This window comes from Styela clava, chromosome 6 (assembly GCF_964204865.1).
Source record: "Styela clava chromosome 6, kaStyClav1.hap1.2, whole genome shotgun sequence".
Taxonomy (NCBI): Eukaryota; Metazoa; Chordata; class Ascidiacea; order Stolidobranchia; family Styelidae; genus Styela; species Styela clava.
In genome coordinates this window covers 19,871,292-19,891,846 of record NC_135255.1, presented here as the reverse complement: position 1 = coordinate 19,891,846, position 20,555 = coordinate 19,871,292, and the positions used below count along the sequence as shown (strand labels likewise).

The 20,555-nt window shown below is 36.6% G+C and overlaps 2 protein-coding genes across 2 annotated transcripts; one reads left to right on the top strand and one right to left on the bottom strand.

Moving 5' to 3' along the window:
* The first annotated feature begins 1,097 nt into the window (after positions 1–1,097).
* Positions 1,098–2,535, top strand: LOC120332051 (caspase-3-like). The gene has a single exon (XM_039399253.2). The coding sequence runs from the start codon at positions 1,141–1,143 to the stop codon at positions 2,110–2,112; it is 972 nt and encodes a 323-aa protein (XP_039255187.2). The 5' UTR covers positions 1,098–1,140; the 3' UTR covers positions 2,113–2,535.
* A 1,871-nt stretch (positions 2,536–4,406) lies between these two features.
* Positions 4,407–10,471, bottom strand: LOC120332055 (uncharacterized). The gene is made up of 6 exons (XM_039399257.2): positions 10,357–10,471; positions 9,630–9,893; positions 9,102–9,335; positions 7,605–7,733; positions 6,569–6,707; positions 4,407–5,816 (listed from the first exon to the last, which is right to left on the bottom strand). Exons 1-6 carry the CDS (start codon positions 10,418–10,420, stop codon positions 5,432–5,434), a joined length of 1,215 nt encoding a protein of 404 aa, XP_039255191.2. The 5' UTR covers positions 10,421–10,471; the 3' UTR covers positions 4,407–5,431.
* Between the last annotated feature and the right edge of the window lie 10,084 nt (positions 10,472–20,555).

Genomic DNA, 20,555 nt, shown 5'->3' with positions numbered 1-20,555 from the left:
AATAGTGTAAAACCCAATCGGAACCTAGTTTAAGATCACCCTCCTTAGCGGGAATTGTGTAACCAAATTGTAAAAAAGATATTATTTTCGGTTGTTCCGTTATTCCATTCTGTTTATGTTTTGAAATCAAATTAAATTTTTTAGGTAGTCTACTGAACTATGAACTCATTACCTATTCAAAATACGCGAAAAAATTGAGTCACTTCGTCAGAAAAAATAGGTAAGCAATTAAGTGGGTGTCGTTATGTCAGTTGACGCGTGGTCATATTAAACTATTTTATTTAAATTACCATTCATTGACGCGGTAAAATTGATACAAAAATAAATTATATACTGTGGTTCGAGAATAATTCTAAATATTAATAAAACCTTGGCATGAAAACAATTATGAAGATCGCCAGTATTCAAATTTTCCAACCGGATTTTTTAGGTTGGTCAATGGCAATGATACTGAGATACACCTCGCATTCAAGCGAAGTTTTATTTAAATGGGGTTCTAGAATATCCAACGTAGTCTACTAACCTATAACCTAATAAAGGAACAACAAGACGTCAAACGGTTGAGTCAACTGAAAAACATGTTTGAGTGGGTGTTGCGCATCATATTAGTGCGTGATGATTTCAAAGTTGTAAGTAAAACTAACATTCAACATTGCGTTAATTACTAAGTCCCGTTCATAAATGATATTAAAAACAATACAACCCATTATAATTAAGTTGTGACAAGAATTATATAATTTAATATTCATAACAATCCGGGTTGAGGTCAGCCGGGCCTTTTAACAAAGTTTTATAAAGTTGAGTATGAGATTTTAGTGAAACAGTTTAACTAACAAATATATTTAATTTATCTGCTCTGGGTTTCGTCAATAAAAAATTTCAAGCGAAAGCAAAATCAAACCCGAATAAAATTACATGAGATACATACATACTTGTTGCTACAAATTTGCAAAAAAACATGCATTTTGAATTCAAGTAATAGTGCTGTGTTTTACTAATAATTTTTAACTGATTCATTCAAAACTTAATGGCATGACCGTTTCAAACTGGTCATCGTCATGATTATGATAAGCATAAAAGCCAGCTGTGGGGGACATCCAATATTCATTTTTTGAGAAGAATCTTCAGACGAACTTCACAATGTTGAGTAGTTGCGATGACTATCAAGCGACGAAAAATTGTAAATCTGAGGAAAGAAAAACTCCGAAACAACAACGTACAGCGACAGAGGGTGCATGTAACATAGCAGGCGACATAGCGAGGGCCGTCGCAGTTCTAACAGCCAGAGAAGAACGCACCATCGAATCGGACGAGCCAGGCGTTTATCCGTTGAATGGCAAAAAAGGGCGCGTATTGATAATAAACAACTCGTTTTATGACGAAAATAGAGATGAAAATCCACATAGCAGAAAACCAGCGTGTGACAAAGACGTTGAAAATATGGTAAACCTATCGATGTTCCTAGGATGCGATTTGTATGGGGACAAGGCTCACTTAGATAAATCAGCTGAGGAAATGCGCACGTTTTTGAAGGGCATATCTAGAATATCGAAAAATCACTGTTCTTTCGTGGTCATTATAATAATGACACACGGTAATTTGCTCAAGGACGAATCTGAAAAACAAGAAATAGAAGTTTTATATGGGAACAATGGGGAGACTGATTATATTAAAAGAAAAGAGATTGACAACATGTTTCAGAATGATGTCGCCGTGAGCCTCCAAGGAATTCCAAAATTTTTTATATATCAATGTTGTCGAGGAAAAATACATATGGAAGCGATAGATTCGCAGATAGAAACTGATGACATTGAAACTGATGGCATCACAGTACCTATTTTCAGCGACATTGTCACCATTAATTCCACACTCCCAGGCCACATTGCTTATAAGGATGGCGATGGTTCTCTTCTCATTACATCGATAAACACAATTTTCAGAAAACATGGTAGAAAAAAACATGTGCTAGATTTGCTGACGATGGTGAACTCTGAGATGTTGAAAAATCTTAGAAGCTATAGACAATCGCATCAGTCATTAGAGACTATTTTGATAAAGCCGATGTCCGTATTGGAGTCATGCTTGGTAAAACACTTTTACCTGACCGAATGATCGGGCTTCATTACACTTCATCCACATCACATAACAATCGAAGGCTTTCAGAACGAACATGCAAAACTTGCTTTGTTAAACAACATTTCAACTAGCTTTTTCTTGTCGGTTCACTTCAATTATGCTTTATGCTTACGTTTTATTACGAGGTCTTCTTGTTTATATATATACTTGCTTGAAAAGAGAAAGAAAAATACTCATTATATAGTTCAGTTATCGCGCTAGTAAATTTTCAACTTCATAAAAACTTGTAAAATCGGAAACAATCTGAATACCGTATTTTACGGAACAAAAGGTTTGAAGTGCATCTTATGGTCCGCAAAATACGTTAAGATATTAATTTTTTTTATCGTTTTTATTTCATTTATTTGTGTCATTGTTGTTTCTAAGATCGCAATATATTTATTTACATATATATGTCTCTATCAACTATTTTTGTGAAAATAAAGCGAATAAGACGGCTTAGTCATGTGGCGAACCACGACCTCTCGTCCGGTTACCAGTCCATGTCGGGTTGGTTAGTTACCCAGTTCATCAATCCTCGGACATAATTATTTCCCATGGAATTCGAACCTGCGAACGCATGCAGGGTAATCAGAGGTGCGATGGCGAGTGTATTCCTAACGCTTAGCACGATGCGCCACAGCACCGAGCTATCAATGTACGACAAACGCAATCTGCCTAAAAATCGTTTTCCGACATATTTCTTTGAAGTCAGTCATTATTATCTCGAAATCAAGATAAAATATAAAAATAATGGCCCTTCGAACAGTGCAATTCTGAAATCGATTAGTCTGTTTTCTTACAACAAAAGCTTAGAAACAAAAGCTCGTACACATTTGAGGTTAGCGGGGGGTCTGAATTACTTTATGGTTTATCAGACTACGAACGAAACGACAGGAGCCGATCAGCAACTCATTTGTTATGCATGTCTCAAAAGAAAAGAAGGGCAGTTCGCTAAACCATGCAGCTTGCAGAAAAAAATGAGACGTAATAGCGGCAAGAGCTGTGCTGAACTGTTTGGTCACTCGAAAAATGCTGGAGGCCAGGGGTCCGCAAACTACGACCCGCGGAGAAATATAATCCGACCCGCGACGCTTCACTGAATTATATTAAAACAGCTGTATTGGCGATTATATTCTTTACGTGACAGAATTTAAGTATATAATTCACAATCACTCGTTTTCATTATAATTAGACAAATGGCAACAGAATGTAAAAAAGTCGATGATGAGTGCAAATGGTTTAATGACGCCGAAAATTATCAAATGATCAGTCTTCGCGCACTGCTTAAAATTTACCTGAAATCTGTGTGAAAAAATGTGAAAATGTTAACTTTCTGAAAATATGTGCGGCTCGCCAATGACTTGCAACCTTTAATTTTTGCCCGCGAACAACGAAAGTTTGTCGATCCATGCTGTAGGCCTAGTACAGGGTGGTCCAAACCCAGGCCCGCGGGCCACATGTGGCCCGCCGCTTTATTATCTGTGACCCGCGTCACATTCGGAGAGTAATCAAAAAATTGCATTTCGTGTTGTTTCGTCATAAAATTAATCAGAAAAATCTTTTGAAATATTGGCATCACTAATGTCACTGAATTAAATAGTGTTATGGCTAGCTGGGGAAACTAGCGAAGTTGAATGATGTGCTTGGCAGTCTAAATTGTTATCTGGCTTACTAACTTTTTGGTCGGGAATATATCCTAACAATATTAGCATCATAGAAAACTAAAAATCGAATGCGGATTCGATTAGCCTAGAATGGCTATGCCTCATAACTATGTGATTGTATAATAAAAGTGTTTGTTTTGTATTGCACTGTTTACCTATTCTCGGCACTATTGTGGCCCGCGAACAATGCAAAAATAATTTGCATCAAATAATCTGCTTCAAATTTTGCATGTGCATTCATCATATCTCGTACCAGACGCCCATTGATTTTGGGCGAATTATGTCGTATAAATAGCGAGTTAATAATTAATTAGTTAATGAACACAAGGTGTCACTATGAAGTAAGAGCGATGTTTTGGGGATTCCTAACTTTCGATCGATAAGTCTTCGGTCTTTAACCGATATTCTCGTTCGATGTTTACACCATAAATGATGTTCTGGCCAGCAGCTCCCAGACTTTTGAGAGTTTTTAGTAGTTTGACCTATGCGGTTATATATCTCGCTTTCGTGAGATATCGCGTGCATCTAACAGACAGACAGAAAGACAGACAGACAACCTGAGTTCAGGTTGTGCGCCATCTTGGTGCGCATACTTCAGGAGGTCCAAAACAATATCAATTTGGATATTACAGCGTAATCGTTTAATGCATAGAGGACATGTGCAAAAATACTCATACAGTAGATAGAAATAAAATGGCATCCTTGGTTATGAAATTAACAATATGCAAACAGAAAAAAATTAAAATTTAGCAAACAATAAATACAAAATTGGAGAGAAACATGATATTTGTATTATGACGTCATATTATAAAAATCACATTCTTATTATCACGTCACTTCCATATTATGACGTCACAATTTTGTGCACGTCTACCTGCGTACTAAAGTGTGCACAACGTTCTGTTTTTGTGAATTGAACCAATGGTCATCCATGGACATAAGCCTGGCCTTAAACCAAGTTAGATGAAAATGCGCACTTATATCCCTCGGATAACTTTGACAGCGAAGTAAGTCTGTAGATAGACTCTTTAAGATAATGTTGAATATCAGTGGCTGCCTTTATCTGACTTTGATTGAAGGCACGAGAAGGCATCGTATTACGTCATTATACAAAAAAAAATATTTGACCCCCCTCCTCAGAAAAAAAATTGGAACTGGCCGGGTTCTTATTACCGCGGATTGCGTCGATTAAATCACTGAGTCCTACTAACTAAGTGACTGTTAGTTGTAAAATATATATTACAATTTATGTATATTTATATAATATCTGTAACAAAAGAGAGCGATGCTCAATTATATGGACACGAAAACCAAAACGAAGTAGCATCAAATCTCTCAGTACCGGTAAATCGCCGAGAGCGCTGAAATGCGGAAGTGAAAACAAATCCCATATGATCCACAAAATGTTTGAAATAAATGAAAGTAATAGCCTTCCAACGAGATTAACAATCTTTAACCACTGAAAATTTCAAAGCAATTGATCCTGTAGTTAAAGAGAAAAGCGATTTTTCACAACATGAATGAATGGAATGCAAAATAACAAAACGATCAATAGGTCCATTTCGTGTCCAATATCGACAACGACGCCATATTTCGTCGATGGAAAAGTGTGTGTACTTTTGAGGTCAGCTGAATATGGATGAAACTCTCTATGTTGTGGCTCCATATAGAACATTTACCACTGTTTCGGCCTCGTCACTAGGTGGGGCACCTGGTGTTTTTTTCTGAACATTAACGCTACCTCCCCCTGTTTCCCCATATAGTACATTATCCACCATTGTTTTGTGATATTCCACTGTTTTCTTTGTTCCTTGAATCTTTTCCACTGTGGAATATGCGACATCTGATGGGTTAAAACTGGACACGTGACTGCTTTGTCCTTGCTGTGATTGGTAACTTGAACTGGCTCCGCCCATTTGTAGATTGATATCTTCTGCCGCTGAGTAAATGCCACCTCCTGATTGGTCGGAAGAAGAAGCTACAGCGTTTGATTGGTCGCTCTTTGCTGGATTTCCGCTTTGTTTTTGTTTTTTTCTGAATATGAAATATTGTAATTGGTAAATTGACGATGAAATGAACGCATGATAACCGGTAAACTATATTGGTATATTGTGGAATTTCGCTCCGAACAAGACCCTGTGCAAGCCCCCACATATATTTAACTATATGTAGTCAGTAGTTTATTTTTTCACCATCCTGAAAACACACTAGATATACAAATTAAAACAAATTATGAAAAAGTATTCCAGGGTCGCGGAAAACCAATTTAGGTTATAGAGCAGCGGCACCGGTAAGAAAGTCTAACAAGAAAATAACAATGAAAAGTCGTATAAAAGTAAACTATATTGACTATTGAAAAAAAAATAATTAATACGTCAAAGCGACCTGGTGCGCCCAGCAGTCTCGCGTTTCAACAATTACAAATGTTTAGAGCTACTACACCTAAAAGGGCTAAAATCGTTCCAATTCTGCGTTGCCTACTTAATCTACTACACCCTGGGTATCGTGATGGGTTTTGACCCCGAGATGTGTTACCTACAGTGTCAATACACATAAAGTCTATGACTTTAACCATTAGGCCACGGCATGCGAATCCGGTTTCTTTCTAATCTTAAGCCGCGTGCTCAGCGACAAGACTCTTTTACTTCTGAGTTGGTGGGTGGGATCTTATTTTGAGTGGAGTATCAGGAAATGCTTTACAGAGCACGGTATATTTTATAGAAACCGCAACTCGACCTCAAATAAAAAATTCCCAATAAAAGTAAGTTCTAAGATTATATACCAACCTTTTTAGAACAACAATTAGAATTGCCAGTGCGACCAGTAAAAGGACAATACTTATTGGGACGAGAACGTTGACCAACATTGATGAGTTGTCATTGGCTACATCGGTGGTATACAAAATAGTTGTTTCTTCAGGTTCGTCTGCGAGAGGCAAAAGCATATTAAAATAGGATTTTTGTGTGTGTTTATTTTGCTAGAGGAGAGCTGAAAAACGGTTGAGTCATGAGGCAAATCCATGTGTAGCTCGGCTACCAGTCCATATCGGGTACAAAATCGTGACGTCATAAAAGGAATATGAATCTATTATATAAATGTGACGACATAATACAAAAAGGAACGTAGTACTGTATATCGAACTTTCATGTATTCTAATGTTTATTCATTTACATATTGTTAAAGCTGATAAGACGGTTTGGCCATAAGACAAATCCCATCTCTCGTTTGTTTACTAGGCCGTGTCAGATATAGAGAATTTTCAACCAGTAATTTGTTTCAATTTTTTTTTCAGTGTTTACTTCGCAAGACAGGAAAGTTGATAAAACGGTTATTCAGAAGGCAAACCCAATTTTTAGTCTGTTCCCCAACCCATGTCGGGTATAGACAATTTTTAAGCAGTTATTTGTTTCAGATGCAGATTTAAACTTGCTAACCCACCATGTACGATGATGAACGATTCGATGACTAGCGTATTTGAAACAATTGGTCAACCGCTACACCGGCACGTGTTTTTATAAACTTTAATTAGGCCTTATAAAAGTAGTTTACTATTTATGGAAAATGTTTGAATTTCGACTAATTGAGCGCACCAGCGCAGTGTGTAATAAATTTGGGAGCCAGTGCCAAATCGGAAAGATCCAACCCTTCCAAAAATATATCTTGTTGCATATCAGTCGCTGATTGTCTAGGGTCCTGTTCGGTTTGTAAACACTTCTGAAAAACTCCTGGAAATTAGAAAATTTCTAAGTCTACCCAAAACTAAAGCTTTCTACATATTTGTGTCTTCTTGCCCAAAGCCTTATTCAGATTGAAGATGCTTACTTTTTATAGTAGAGAAGATTCCGCCTAAACTAGGTAGATAAGTAGATTGAAGTCGTTCGTTGCTTGTTGTCCCAACGCTCATTGAAGAAGTTGTTTGGCTGTCAGTGGTCTCGGCAACAATCGCAGTTTCTGTGAATATTTATTTAATAATATTTAAATGTGTGTTTAGTATCATATTGAAAGCGGGGTTAATTCAAAAAAATGAACAAAAATTACGTCATAGTCACTAAAATGACCCCATATTAGAGTTTTAATTCAGGGGGGTCTTTTGTTGGTTATTCCCGTGATGATGTTAGCAAGTATAAAAAATTTGAGTTTCAATATCCCGCGTGCTTACGTATTTTCTATGGCAGGGGTGGCCAACTTGATTTCGGCCTCGATCGACTAAAATCTTCAGAATAGTTTGCGATCGACATGAAAACAAATGGTTACTGAATAAGCAGATAACTGCACACAAGCATACAAGATATTCCACCGCTGCCAACAATCTCAGCTTTGTGGGCAATCATTTAATGAAATGGACACAAAACTTGTATTTTTTATGTTCTATTTAAGTTGGTAATTTGGATAATAAATTGTACCCGAAGTGAATGTTTCAATATTTATTTAAGATTTATTCAAATCCTACAATTCAGATATAAGGTCTGCCTAATTTTTGGTCGTGAGTGTTGAAAATTTCCGCCAAAAGTCTGCCAAGTATCCGTTTATTATCTTAATGCGGAAAACAATTATTCTCAACCCGTGAATGTTAAATGACTACTCAAAATGCAGTATCTAATTTACAATTTCCTCCAAGCGCGAGTCTTCGCTCGCTTGGATTTAGAAAAAATATGGGCATTCCTGATGCCACTGCTACCATTACGAATAAAATTTGTTATACTATTCTTGCAGTGAGACAATAACCAGCAATTATTGTAGGGTCGTTTGTCAGTCAATTCACTCGATATTCGGCAAGTTTATGTTTAAACCTTGGCAGCGGCGAAATTTGCATTTGTTACGTAATAATAGGTTCTATCGGCTTGCCCTGACTCGAATACTATGTGTGTATATTGTATTTTGCGCATGCACAGTTAGGCTACTGTATTCTTCCCGTTTTAAACACACAACACGCGATGCATGAAACTGGTTTAAGGCATTTTTTTGGGGTATGTTATTAAATTCACCCAACTTCAGACGTGATCGACTGCTCGAGACGTGACGATCGACCGGTCGATCGACGTGTTGGCCACCCCTGTTCTATAGTATGACTGTGTGCCTTAATATGACGTCATTTCTAACCTTATATGACGTTACTGAGAACCGCGTAAATGCGTTATATTTCGTATTCTGACGTCACGTATTGTAATATGACATCGTAATCGTGTGAACTTCCTTTTACTATAACGCTGCCATTTGTGATATTACTTCACGTGCAACCGCAAAGTACGCATCCAACATCCGATACGTATACAATTTGGCGATAAATAACATTACATAGCTAATATTCAAAGCAATTACCTGGCGTGCACCTAATGTATCGATATTCGATTTTAAAGCCAAAAACTGGTCCAATTTTTTTATCGCTTTTCAAGCCACTCGCGCTGTACTGGACCGTAGTCCTATCTTTTTCTATCAGATCGTTACTCTCGCATTGCTGTGTCCATTGCTGGTTGCTGCACAGTTTATCTTTATAATATGCTTTGCAAAACGTCTTTGTATTGTTGGAAACCAATCTCGTGCAGTCTATAGCTTCTGAAAACAGAGTATGAATGCTGCAATAACTCATTGCTCATTAGTAATATATCTCCAATTAAAAATACTTAGGCTTAGATATGCCAAAATTTTTGTTGTAGAAAATTGGCTTTTTCAGAGTTGAGAGTTGAGTTTCAAGAGTTGTAGAAAATTGTGTCATCGTGAACGCGTAGTCGTTTTTTTGAAATTATTCGAAGTTTAGAGTTGGATATAAATTTTGCCGCATCGAACAAAATCATAATTTCGGTTGCAAAACATATTCATGGGATTAATGGTTGTTAATATTTTTCTTACCTCCATTGATTGTCAAGTTGTAAGCATGCGGACAATATCTTGTTGCGTTACCTTTAGCGGTAAAGTTCCGTCTTGCGAAGTAGAGACGCAACCCAACAAAATTCAAAACTAGCGCATAGTTGATATGTGGCGCAAAGTCCCATTTGCAAAAACCTTCATGTCCATATTCGTCCGGATAATTCGGAGATTGTATAGATCCACTAGTAAGTTTGAAAATTTGGTCATCTTGCGTACATCCCATGGAAAGATTGGGGCTAACAACACCTGCCAAAAAGTATAATTTACTATTATTCCTATATTCATGTCGAGAAAAAACGTGGTATAAAAGAAAATGACCAAGAGTTTTGATTTTTTAAATCTTTCTTACCCGGGAGGCAACTAGTTTTACATTTTTTTATGTAAAATTTGATGTCGCAGTAAAAACTATATTTGATGTCAAATCATGGAATAAAATTTGTTTGGTTTACACCATGAATTTCATCTTTTATTCAGAATATTCGAACTTATATCAATTTCAGCGTAGAACTATATACTATAGCACTAAACGATTTTGATTCGAATATTGCCGGAACATATTTCAAATACCAATTTAAACCATCTTTATCAGCGAAAATAAATAAATTAGGTCTGATTCCACTAATCTTGTATACAGGGATAAAGGAATACAATCGCAGGGGGGGACTTGACAAATTCTCAAAATGGGCGCGGCTTTCCACATTGTACTTACATGCTATCAGTAATAGTTGGTAAATCAAATTGGACATTTTATCTGCCTTGATCAAGTCAATCATCAACAACCTTTGTTCAAGTTTTATCTACTTAGATTCTACTTCTACAGCACTGGTGTGGAATAAAGAGATATTGAACAGGAATATTAAATTCGTGGTATCGTACAGCAGGAACGGGGCGAATGTAAATCGTCAGATATTTATAGAGCAGCGTTTCATTCGCAATTTGCGTTCCAAGGAACAATGCTGTTCCGAGTTTCTTTAAAGCGCTCCGTGGAACAGGGATCGAAATTGCGACTAAACTGGTCGCCATGGCGATCACTGTCGTACTTCTATGTGTCTTCCAACTGGTGACAAACAGGCGAAGAGGCATTGCTATCTAAACAGGCAGACAGGCCTCGTGCCAGTCTGAAAAACAATGGACTTTCATTCAACCATTCAATATCGTTATCTCTCAGTCTAATAATTTTTAATTATTAAGTTTACAGCAAACTTTTTAATTTTACCATAGGCCTAATATTTTGGAAACTAGCCATCAATATTACCTTATAATTTTGTTGGTGTTACGCGAGGCGAGATGAAAATCGTTCCGGGGCTGAAAAGTTTGAGGAACGCTGGTATAGACTGTGGAGCTGACATGGGCAAACCCCCACCCGCGGGCCCGTTGGATAATTCAATCTGGCCCGCTGGATACTGCCACAACCAAACAAAACCCAAATTTCGATGTTTTAACTTAAAAATAACTTTGTTTGAAGAATTTGTTGATATTGCGATCAAATGTAGTTTTGACTTATTCTTTTAACTTTTTACGTCACACCTTCACAGCACGCCAGTCTAATTTTTGGCCCCTGGTCGAAAAACTTTGCCCATCCCTGCTAAAGAAGATAGCTATGGCCAAATCTGATTTGCGTAATCCGTTAAAACTGAAATTTTTGAGGACGACCAGGAGCCACGATTGTTGTCAGTCTTCGGAAGAGGGCAAAAATTGGCCCACACTAATCACCAAAGGGTACAAAATAATTTAGGCGTCGCTTCGAATATCTGTGTAGACAAACTTCACAACGTTAAATAAACTTTGCGTTTCATTGGTCCATGCATGCTTAGTGTATATGAGCCTGGTATCAACCACTCCGCTATTCGATGCCTTATACTTCAGAACCATAAAATATAACGACCTACTTTTAGAACCTCATTATATCTTTTCGTAAACGCGCGTTTGTAAAGCTATAATATCGTTTTATCAAGATGTGTGATCACAATACTCAAATTCAGTTGGCCTCCTAAAAAGATTGCACCTAGACTAACTTTCAAAATCTTTATGACATGGCCATTAAATTCTAAAACGCGTCGAACTACAACGCCTCTCGTTTCGCATATACCTCTTCGGACGATATAATTCAATATCGACAACTCGTTGTATAATGCTCAAAACTATGGCAACTCAGAATTAATTTCCATATACGGTATGCAATATTGATAACACTATCAAATGCGGATAAACTATATTAACTGTACTTAACTGTTACACGAAAATACCAATTGTGATGTCTACGCACCAAATGTATTAGCCACTACTTTTGAGAAGCCTTTGTATCTTTCCGCAAATGCATTTTCGAATACAAAAAAGCAAAATTGTCGGTATGGAAAGTCAGATACTCAAATTCAGTTGGTCTGCACTTAGAATAATTTCCAAAATCGTTGTATATTACAAGGCTATTAAATCATAAAACTATATCGCGTCCCTTTCCACATACTGTATACCTGTTCTGTCGATATAACTCAATAATATCAATGCGTCGTTGTATAATGCTATAAACTATGGTGACTTGGAGATCCCATGTATGCAATATTAGTGCACACTCAACTATGGCTCAAACTAAATACATGACTAAAGCAGTGCTTTTGGTATATGACCTTACAATGGATCTTCATGACGCAGCCATAGCTCACTTCCTCTCTCTATATTTAGGTTTGGTAGCATATGCAAGTAAAATGCCTTATCTTTGGTATTTCGCGCTTTCGCCCCGTAAAAGGCTTTGTACAAGCAATCACAGCTACGCACGGAATCCAAACTGTATTTATTTTTTTCAAGGTTTTGGCTTCTCCACTTCAAATAAGCCCAAGCCTTAAGCACGTAGGGATATATTACTGGGGTTGCCAACTTTGTGTTAAACCATTCCGGGACACCTTAATGTCTAATGTCAGGGGAAATGTACATTTTATGCTAAGTATATTTGATTATTTAACAAAAAACACAAGAAATCAGTCTTTCTGGTATTTGAAATTGTATTTTTATTGTGATTTTGCAGCTTCAAAAAGATCTTTGTTAGTTTTCATAAAGTTTATGTTAAAACTAGTAATCCTTGCGAAATATGATTAATTAATGAACTCTCGCTAAGACAAGAGATGTCAACAAGGCGTCCAAAAACAAACGACTATGCGAGCCTGAAAACTGACTGAATATTGAAATTCTGCTCATAAAATAGCCTCACACTAACAGTGCATTATTAACTAAAAACAAGAAACAAAAATATTGTTACACGCCGCAACTTTATTGACTAAATTTTTCAATAAATCTCACTGGATCAAGATTTTGATCCCCTCAAATTGAAGTGATTGCTGTATATAATGTTATCACCCATTTTGAAATTGTTCAACCTATTACTTATCGATCTTAATATCGGTATGTAATAGGTATAATAATAAGTATGTTGATAGGTATTTGTCTGTATGTCTGTTTGTTTGTCTGTTAAATGAACGCGATATCTCACGAAGGCGAGGTTGAATCTGCTCCAGATTTTGCATGTGCATTCATCATATCTCGGACCAGATGCCTATTGATTTTGGATGAATTATATCGTATGATTAGCGAGTTATTGACTAATTAGTGATTGGACACGCGGTGTCACTATAGAGTCACGAATCGAAACCGCAGTTTCGATCGTTAAGGGTTCGGTCTCCGACCGATATTCTCGTTTTAGTGTTATCTCATGAGTAGGTTACGGTTTACCAAACATGTCTTATCTACAAATTTTAACTCACTTCTATTTGAATGAACCATACAGATGTAATCGTTTTTATTAAAAAATATATTTGCGTGAATTACATCCGTTTCCAGTTTTAAACGAAGCCGACACGCTTACAATGGCCTTCCATTTTAGAACTCCATGGTTGTCGTTAAATTCCGGGACAACCGTTGCCCAGCCCGGTTCACGAGACGCTAGACGTCAATTCTGGGACTGTCCCGGCCATTTCGGGACGGTTGGTAGTCCTATATATTACACCATTGAATCAACGGGCCCGGTCATTCTTCTTAATCCTAATGATGCGTTTTGACGTCTTCTTCCAAAAAAATCACTGTACAAGCAGTAACGATTGTTACTTTGTTGGTGTTACCAGAAGTCCCCGTCTTTTGTATCGAACTCAGTAGTCACTACTCACTACCAATGAATGTTTCTCAAAGCATCGATTTTCTTATTTTGTTCTGTAATAATTGTTAATCAACAATATTGTAACAATTGCTATTTGTATAGCCGCACGGATACTTCCTTCGCTTAGTCAGATATTTAAAAATGATTATAAACATTGTCTCGTTTTTCGCGTTATTTGTTAGTTTTTAGCTGCGTTTCACAAAAGTGGTTGTAAATCAAACAACTTGATTATTATTATGTCTTCCGAAGAGCGTTAGTTTAGTCGCAATAATAAAAAATTGATCCCAGAAACGCTGCCCCAACTAGGCTAAAATTAGTTACAAGTACATGTGAGCGGCAGTATCTGTGAACTCGTGCAAATTCCTAACTGAATTTCGCGCGTCTATGTTTAGCGCGTTTAGGCAACCGCCCCTGGCGCCATCGAACGATAAAAAAATGACGCGCGCAAAGTGAACACCTGTGACGCGCGACCACGAGCGCTGCCGCGTCGCGTCGCATCCAGTGTATACGCACCTTAATGCGATGCGCCACTCTGCTGAGCTATATAGCAGCGCGCATTTTCAAAGCATAATCTCAGTCACTTTTTGACTTCAACGTTTTATGTGTTAATGTTATATCGAATTTTGTACTTGTACATTATTGCTTTATTTCATGATACATGGACTGAAAATCAGAGAACAATTATTTGTAGCAGCAAAATATATTCGATTATACATTGCTGATAAAAATGGAAGAAACCAAATATTCCTCATTTGCGAATATAGTACAAGATATATTTTCGAATCCGAATAATCGAATGTACCGGGACATGAATCATAGAAATTTCAATTGTGATTCCAAAATGTACGACAAAGGCAGTCTGCCTAAAACTTTTCGAAGCAATTTAAAAATAGTGGCGCTTTAACCAGTAAATTCTGAAATCGATTAGTCTGGTTTTTGTCTTCATATCGTGGACAACAAGAACGGAAAAATTATTTACGCGCCAAGTAACATTTTTTAAAATAATTCCAGGGTCACCGTATGTCCCATATTATAATATTACACCCGGCGTACTCGCTTTTTCCCTACTGAGGCTGCGTTGAGATTATTTACATTTTTTTAGGCAAGCCAATCCCTGAACAGTGTGAATACCTATTATGACGTAAAAATTGAATTTTTACGTTAAAAATGTCTTGTCACACTTGGAGTTCCGATCGGTTTGTCTGTCGTACACATTTGAGGTTAGAGGGGGATCTGAATTATTTTATGGTTTATCAGACTACGAACGAAACGAAAGGTGCTGGAGCCGATCTGCAACCCATTTATTATGCATGTCTCAAAAGAAAAAAAGAGCAGTTTGCAAAACCATGCAGCTTACAGAAGAAGACGAGACGCAATTCTGTAATTCTGACGCATTCATGCGTGACCAACGGTTACCAGGCGACGAAAACTGCAGGTATACGCGCTAACCGGGACTACAGGTTTGTTACATTATTTTTGTCTACAGCTTGACGTACCGGTGCAAGATAACTATATATTGTATCGCTTTTGGATGCAGGAACAAAGCGAATATCAATAAGGATAGGCCTACTTCAGGTTCCCGAATAGGAAGTGAACGGCGACAAAGGTGTGCAGCGTGTCGCAGAAATAACAGCGATGGAACGAATACTAAATGAGTATTTAACTATATAACATGTGTCAATAGTTTGCAGGGTAACTTACTATGACCATATCAATGTTCAACGTATTTAAACATTCATTTATTGGCATATTTTTGTTTTGTTCTCTCTGTGTGTATACTGTTTTGACAATGCTGGCTACGTCAATATATCAATTAGGCTACAGACCTGTTCACATGTGATTAGTGTTTTTCTTGATAATTTTTTTTATGAGTGTCCGCACATCGAATTTGCCGTCATGATTTTTCGTTTGTTTGTATATTAAACTCATCACCTTTTCCGCAATGCCCCATCTAGCAATCAGTGTAGTTTTTCATGGCTTGGTTCTTCTTAAAGCTTTCATGGCTTCATGAGTATGACTATCTTTGCCAATTTATTACATTCCACTCCCCACAATATCTTTGCATGAGAATATAGTGGTTTTGCTTGCTCTCCAGAATTCTCCATCTTTAATTTATGTCAGTTATGGAGTTTTCAAAATCCAACAAAATCAAATCCAACGGGCCCAAATGACTACATTTTATCAGTGGTAAGTATCCATATGTTTGCCAATAGTTTTTTTATTTGTGGAATTGCTCTATTTTTGATATGTAATTAAACTCTTGTAATGCTCTTTATTGTGTTTTTTTTCCTGACTTACACTTATGCACTGTACCACTGCACTTCTTCAATAGTGAAATAAACTGAAATATTTAATTTCTGAAAGTATCCGACGTGTTGTCATGTCAAAAAAATTGCAAGAAATTTATTTTTTAGGCAAACCAGTTAGAGATCCCTGCCATCCAGACTATATTCCATCAATTTTTGTATATTCGGCCGCCTCAAGTAAATCCAATTTAAAAAGACTTTCCAGATACAGCAGTGCAAAAGATAGAAGTGTGCATATCAATCAATCGTTTATTTGTTTTCACAAAAACAAGTTGAAATAAAAACGGATACAATGAATAAATATACAGTACAGTTCGCATAAAAAAGCAAAAAGTCATAAAATAGAACTATTCAATAGAAATCCAGAAGCAGTCGATACTGCAGCTTCATCTCATAGTGAGTCGAATGCAACCGTTAAAGAAAATCAATTGGACTTACTCGAGGAGTAAAATTTACGAATCAGAAAAGAGAAAGATGAAGCTTTAGACAAATTAGTCAATTTAGAAAACTTTGTGGCAGAACTTTTGCAGCTTAGAATGGAGAGAAATGAGGCAGTGGAAAAACTAGAAAATTTTAACATTTTCAGTTACAAGAATTTGAGCAAATAGCCAAAAAAAGTCATTTACTATACTAGTTTACCAGTAGAAACATTTGATGTTATGTTCAATTATCTCTGCCCCTGTTTGCCAGATTCGTGCCATTGTAAAATGCTCATGACCCTCGTGAAACTACGCTTAAACGAACATTTTGATACGTTAGCAGCAGTGTTAACTCTAAGCAAATTATGAGTGCGAAAGTGCTTCGCAGTCGAAAAAAAAAGTGCGAAAGTGCTTTTGCCGATTTTCACAAGTTATGTGCCCTAGCCTTTCATGTAACCCATTTAAAACGGCATAGATACTCGAAAAAGCGCTACTCCGGTTAATATTATGAATTAAAAAGAAGCCTTTTCGTTAACCGAGTTCTCTTTAAGCGAATTCATGTTTAATTAAAACAAGGGAATTCATCGGCAACGAAATAACATCTGCTAACACCTGCCGCGGACAAAACTTTCATGCAATGTATCACGGTGTCAGTTGCTTACTAGCCTAAACAGCAAAGACTTTCACATTTGTTACTCCTTCCATCTAACAGACACGAGGCAGGCTGGAAACCATATTAGTTACAGGGTGGATCGTTTGTACAAATCCCGTGCAAAATAATCCCCCAAATATAAATAGCCTAATTAGGGTTAGGTGCGCTGGAAATTCAACTTTTCGATTTATCCCTAAACCTAATCTGATAATTATTAATTTGTGATTTTGAACCACTTTGAAAGTCGCCACCCGCTGTTTTAAAAGATAGGTTAACCTACGTATCCTCCGAAATATTACGCAGGATACTCCCCTGTTTTAGGAGATAGGTTGACCTACTTTCCTTTCAAACTTTTTTCTCCGAAATATTACACAAGATCACTTTGAAAATCCTCCCTTTCGTGAGCTAGTGTGACCTAATTCCTCATTTACATTTATATTATACTATTTCAGAGCTTACCCAAAGACAAGTAATTTTTAAATGTCGACATGCCTTGGTTTGCGTGCGAGTTAGTTTAAATCGGGCAGAAAACATCATATATTGACAAAATGTTCAGTAATGTCATGTACTTTCAGCATTCATAAATAGCATTCATTGTAATGCTGCTGACCTAGTATCAAATATTCGCATCACAACGCCACTTGCGAGGTTTCCATATATTTCAATTACACTAATAGGAACGATGACACCAAAGAGTTTTCTTTTGCGAAGGTACACTAAATATAAGGACGGTGATTCTTGAGAAAAACATGAATAAAAAAAATAAACGAATGATATGATAGTGAATCCCAAATAATTTTGACAGTGTCTCGAAATACCAATCCATTTGATAAATAATTTTTATTCGACCACATGAACGCTGATATTCTGAAAATTAATGTTGAAAGAGAATTACGCATTCTCAGATATCGGACATCCAGTCGCGATATTCAATCGTTCATATGCACAAATCTCACATTAATAGTAATTGCTACCCAAGTTTGTAAAATTTAGAAACCAACAAACAGAAAATAACTTATCCTAAAACACAATTAAAATTCAGTCGGCAATAAAATCATCGCCAAGACGATGCCATACAAAACAAAAGAGATTTGGTCGCGAGGGTTAAGTGAGATGCTGCCGTTGTTTTTTAAGCAGAATGAAAAATAATTTATAATTAATAAACGGCGACGCCCTTTACACATCGTGTGTATTAAACTTCCCTGGTAAGTACTAATATTATTGTACTTATACACCTGTTGGGAGTATTTCGGACAATTTCGAATTTAAAAAAAAAAAAAACCGGACGTATAATAAAGACGCAAAAGTAAAATGAACATTTATTGAAAAAGTTATTATTTAAGAAAGACAACATGATCGTACAATTCCGCCAAAACCTCGATGTTCGCAAGTGAGATGATAAATAAATACTTCCCTGTATTCGATCAATTAACTTTAGCGTATCGTTGTTCTGCCAACAAACAGCCGGGTGCAAAATATTTCAGTCCTGTGATATGCTCACAAATGTTCTCGATATTAATATCATACCCTCGCGTATGTACTTTCTATTAGCTCTTTAGTGATCCCTTCCATCCTTGGCCAAGTCATGTTTCGAATATGTGAACATTTTATTCGACCATACATGGCCGGCGGGATGTTAAAATTGTAAACAAGAGAGAGGTAAAATCAATCGCGAATTTCGTTATAACGGCTCGTTTACGAATTGTTGCGCCTGTTATCGTCGAAAATGATTACATTTGTTGTATTTTGAGGCATTTAAGCAGAAATAATTAGGGCATGACATCATCAAAATCGTCAAGTGAGATCTTGAAATTGCAAATTCCGTAAATAAAATTGTGAATTATTCGGTAACGAATTCAGCTTTAATGACCGTCGGGGTATTGTGTTGTCGAAAATTATTATTAATGTGAGAGCGCCAAAAACATACAGTCCATACCGATGCGACTGCAATTTATATGGTCGCAATTGGTGTGGTGCGTTTATTAATAGTGTAAAAAAAAAATTTAACGAATATCAATTATAACCAAGCCTGTCAGCGTGTTTATTTTCTGTGGGCAGGAATCGTAAAATACCATCTTGAGACAAATTCACTTCTATCATAAAATCTTAATTTTCAGTTACTATCGTTATACAAATAACGTGTGGCAACTTTTTAATTTATCGTCGACCAAAAAACCGCCCCCACACTCGTCCAAACGTGTGTCGAGCTTGAACGACAGGAACAGATTCATCGACGACCTTAATTAGAGAAAATATGTATTTTATTGGGAATGCAAAATAAATGTAACAAAACGCATTTTTTGTGATATAACTTTGTATTTTCGGAAACGGGTTGCCGTGAAAGGTAAAATTTGATCTAAATTAATCGCAAAAATGTTTTATTTTAAATGTAACAAAACACATTTTGCGATATAACCTTGTATTTTCGAAAACGGGTGTCCTGAAAAGTAAAATATGATCTAAATTAATCGCAAAAATGTTTTATTTTAAATGTAACAAAACACATTTTCGCGATATAACCTTGTATTTTCGGAAACGGGTGTCGTGAAAAGTAAAATATGATCTAAATTAATCGCAAAAATGTTTTATTTTAAATGTAACAAAACACATTTTTCGAGATACAACTGTATTTTCGGATACCGGGTGTCATGAAGAGTAAAATATGATCTGAATTAACGGTAAATAATGTTTCATTCCAAATGTATCATAACGCTTTTTTGCGATATAACTTTGTATTTTCGAAAACGGGGCGTCACGAAAATTAATAATCTAATGTTTTATCTATCGTCTAACTAACGTCTGGAACACATCCTTTTCGGGGAGAACTCTAGCCCGCGAAACGCCATTTAATTTAAAATAAAGAATGTTTCACGCATTTCAAAACGGAAAATCACCAGTAAGTGGACAGGGATTCAACCCTCCGGATTCAGTATTCTATATCCCCGTGTCAGAACTTTCTGAAGAATAGAACAAAGAACCCGTCAAACCGCCGCGGAAGAATGGGAGTATTTTTTGCACTAATAATTAGGGCGTGACAATATCAAAATCATCAAGAAACTGGTGAATTTGCAAATTCCATAAATAAAATTGTGAATTGCTCGGTAACTTTTCAGCTATAATTATCGCCTGGGTATTGTTTTGTTGAAAACACGTTGAAACTTGAGGGAATTAGTTACAATTAGCGCCTGACCTCTATTAGGCACTTGAGCCCAATCTTTTTAGCATCAAGTCGCATACGTAAAATATCCTGTGAAAGAAGTGCTGTTCATTAACGCCATCTCGTCTTATGACCACGCAGAAATGCCTTTATTGCCGAATTATTCAATCACTATTTTAAATCAACATTCAGGATTGGCACAATTTCAGGTTTGCGAAGTTTATCACCATAGA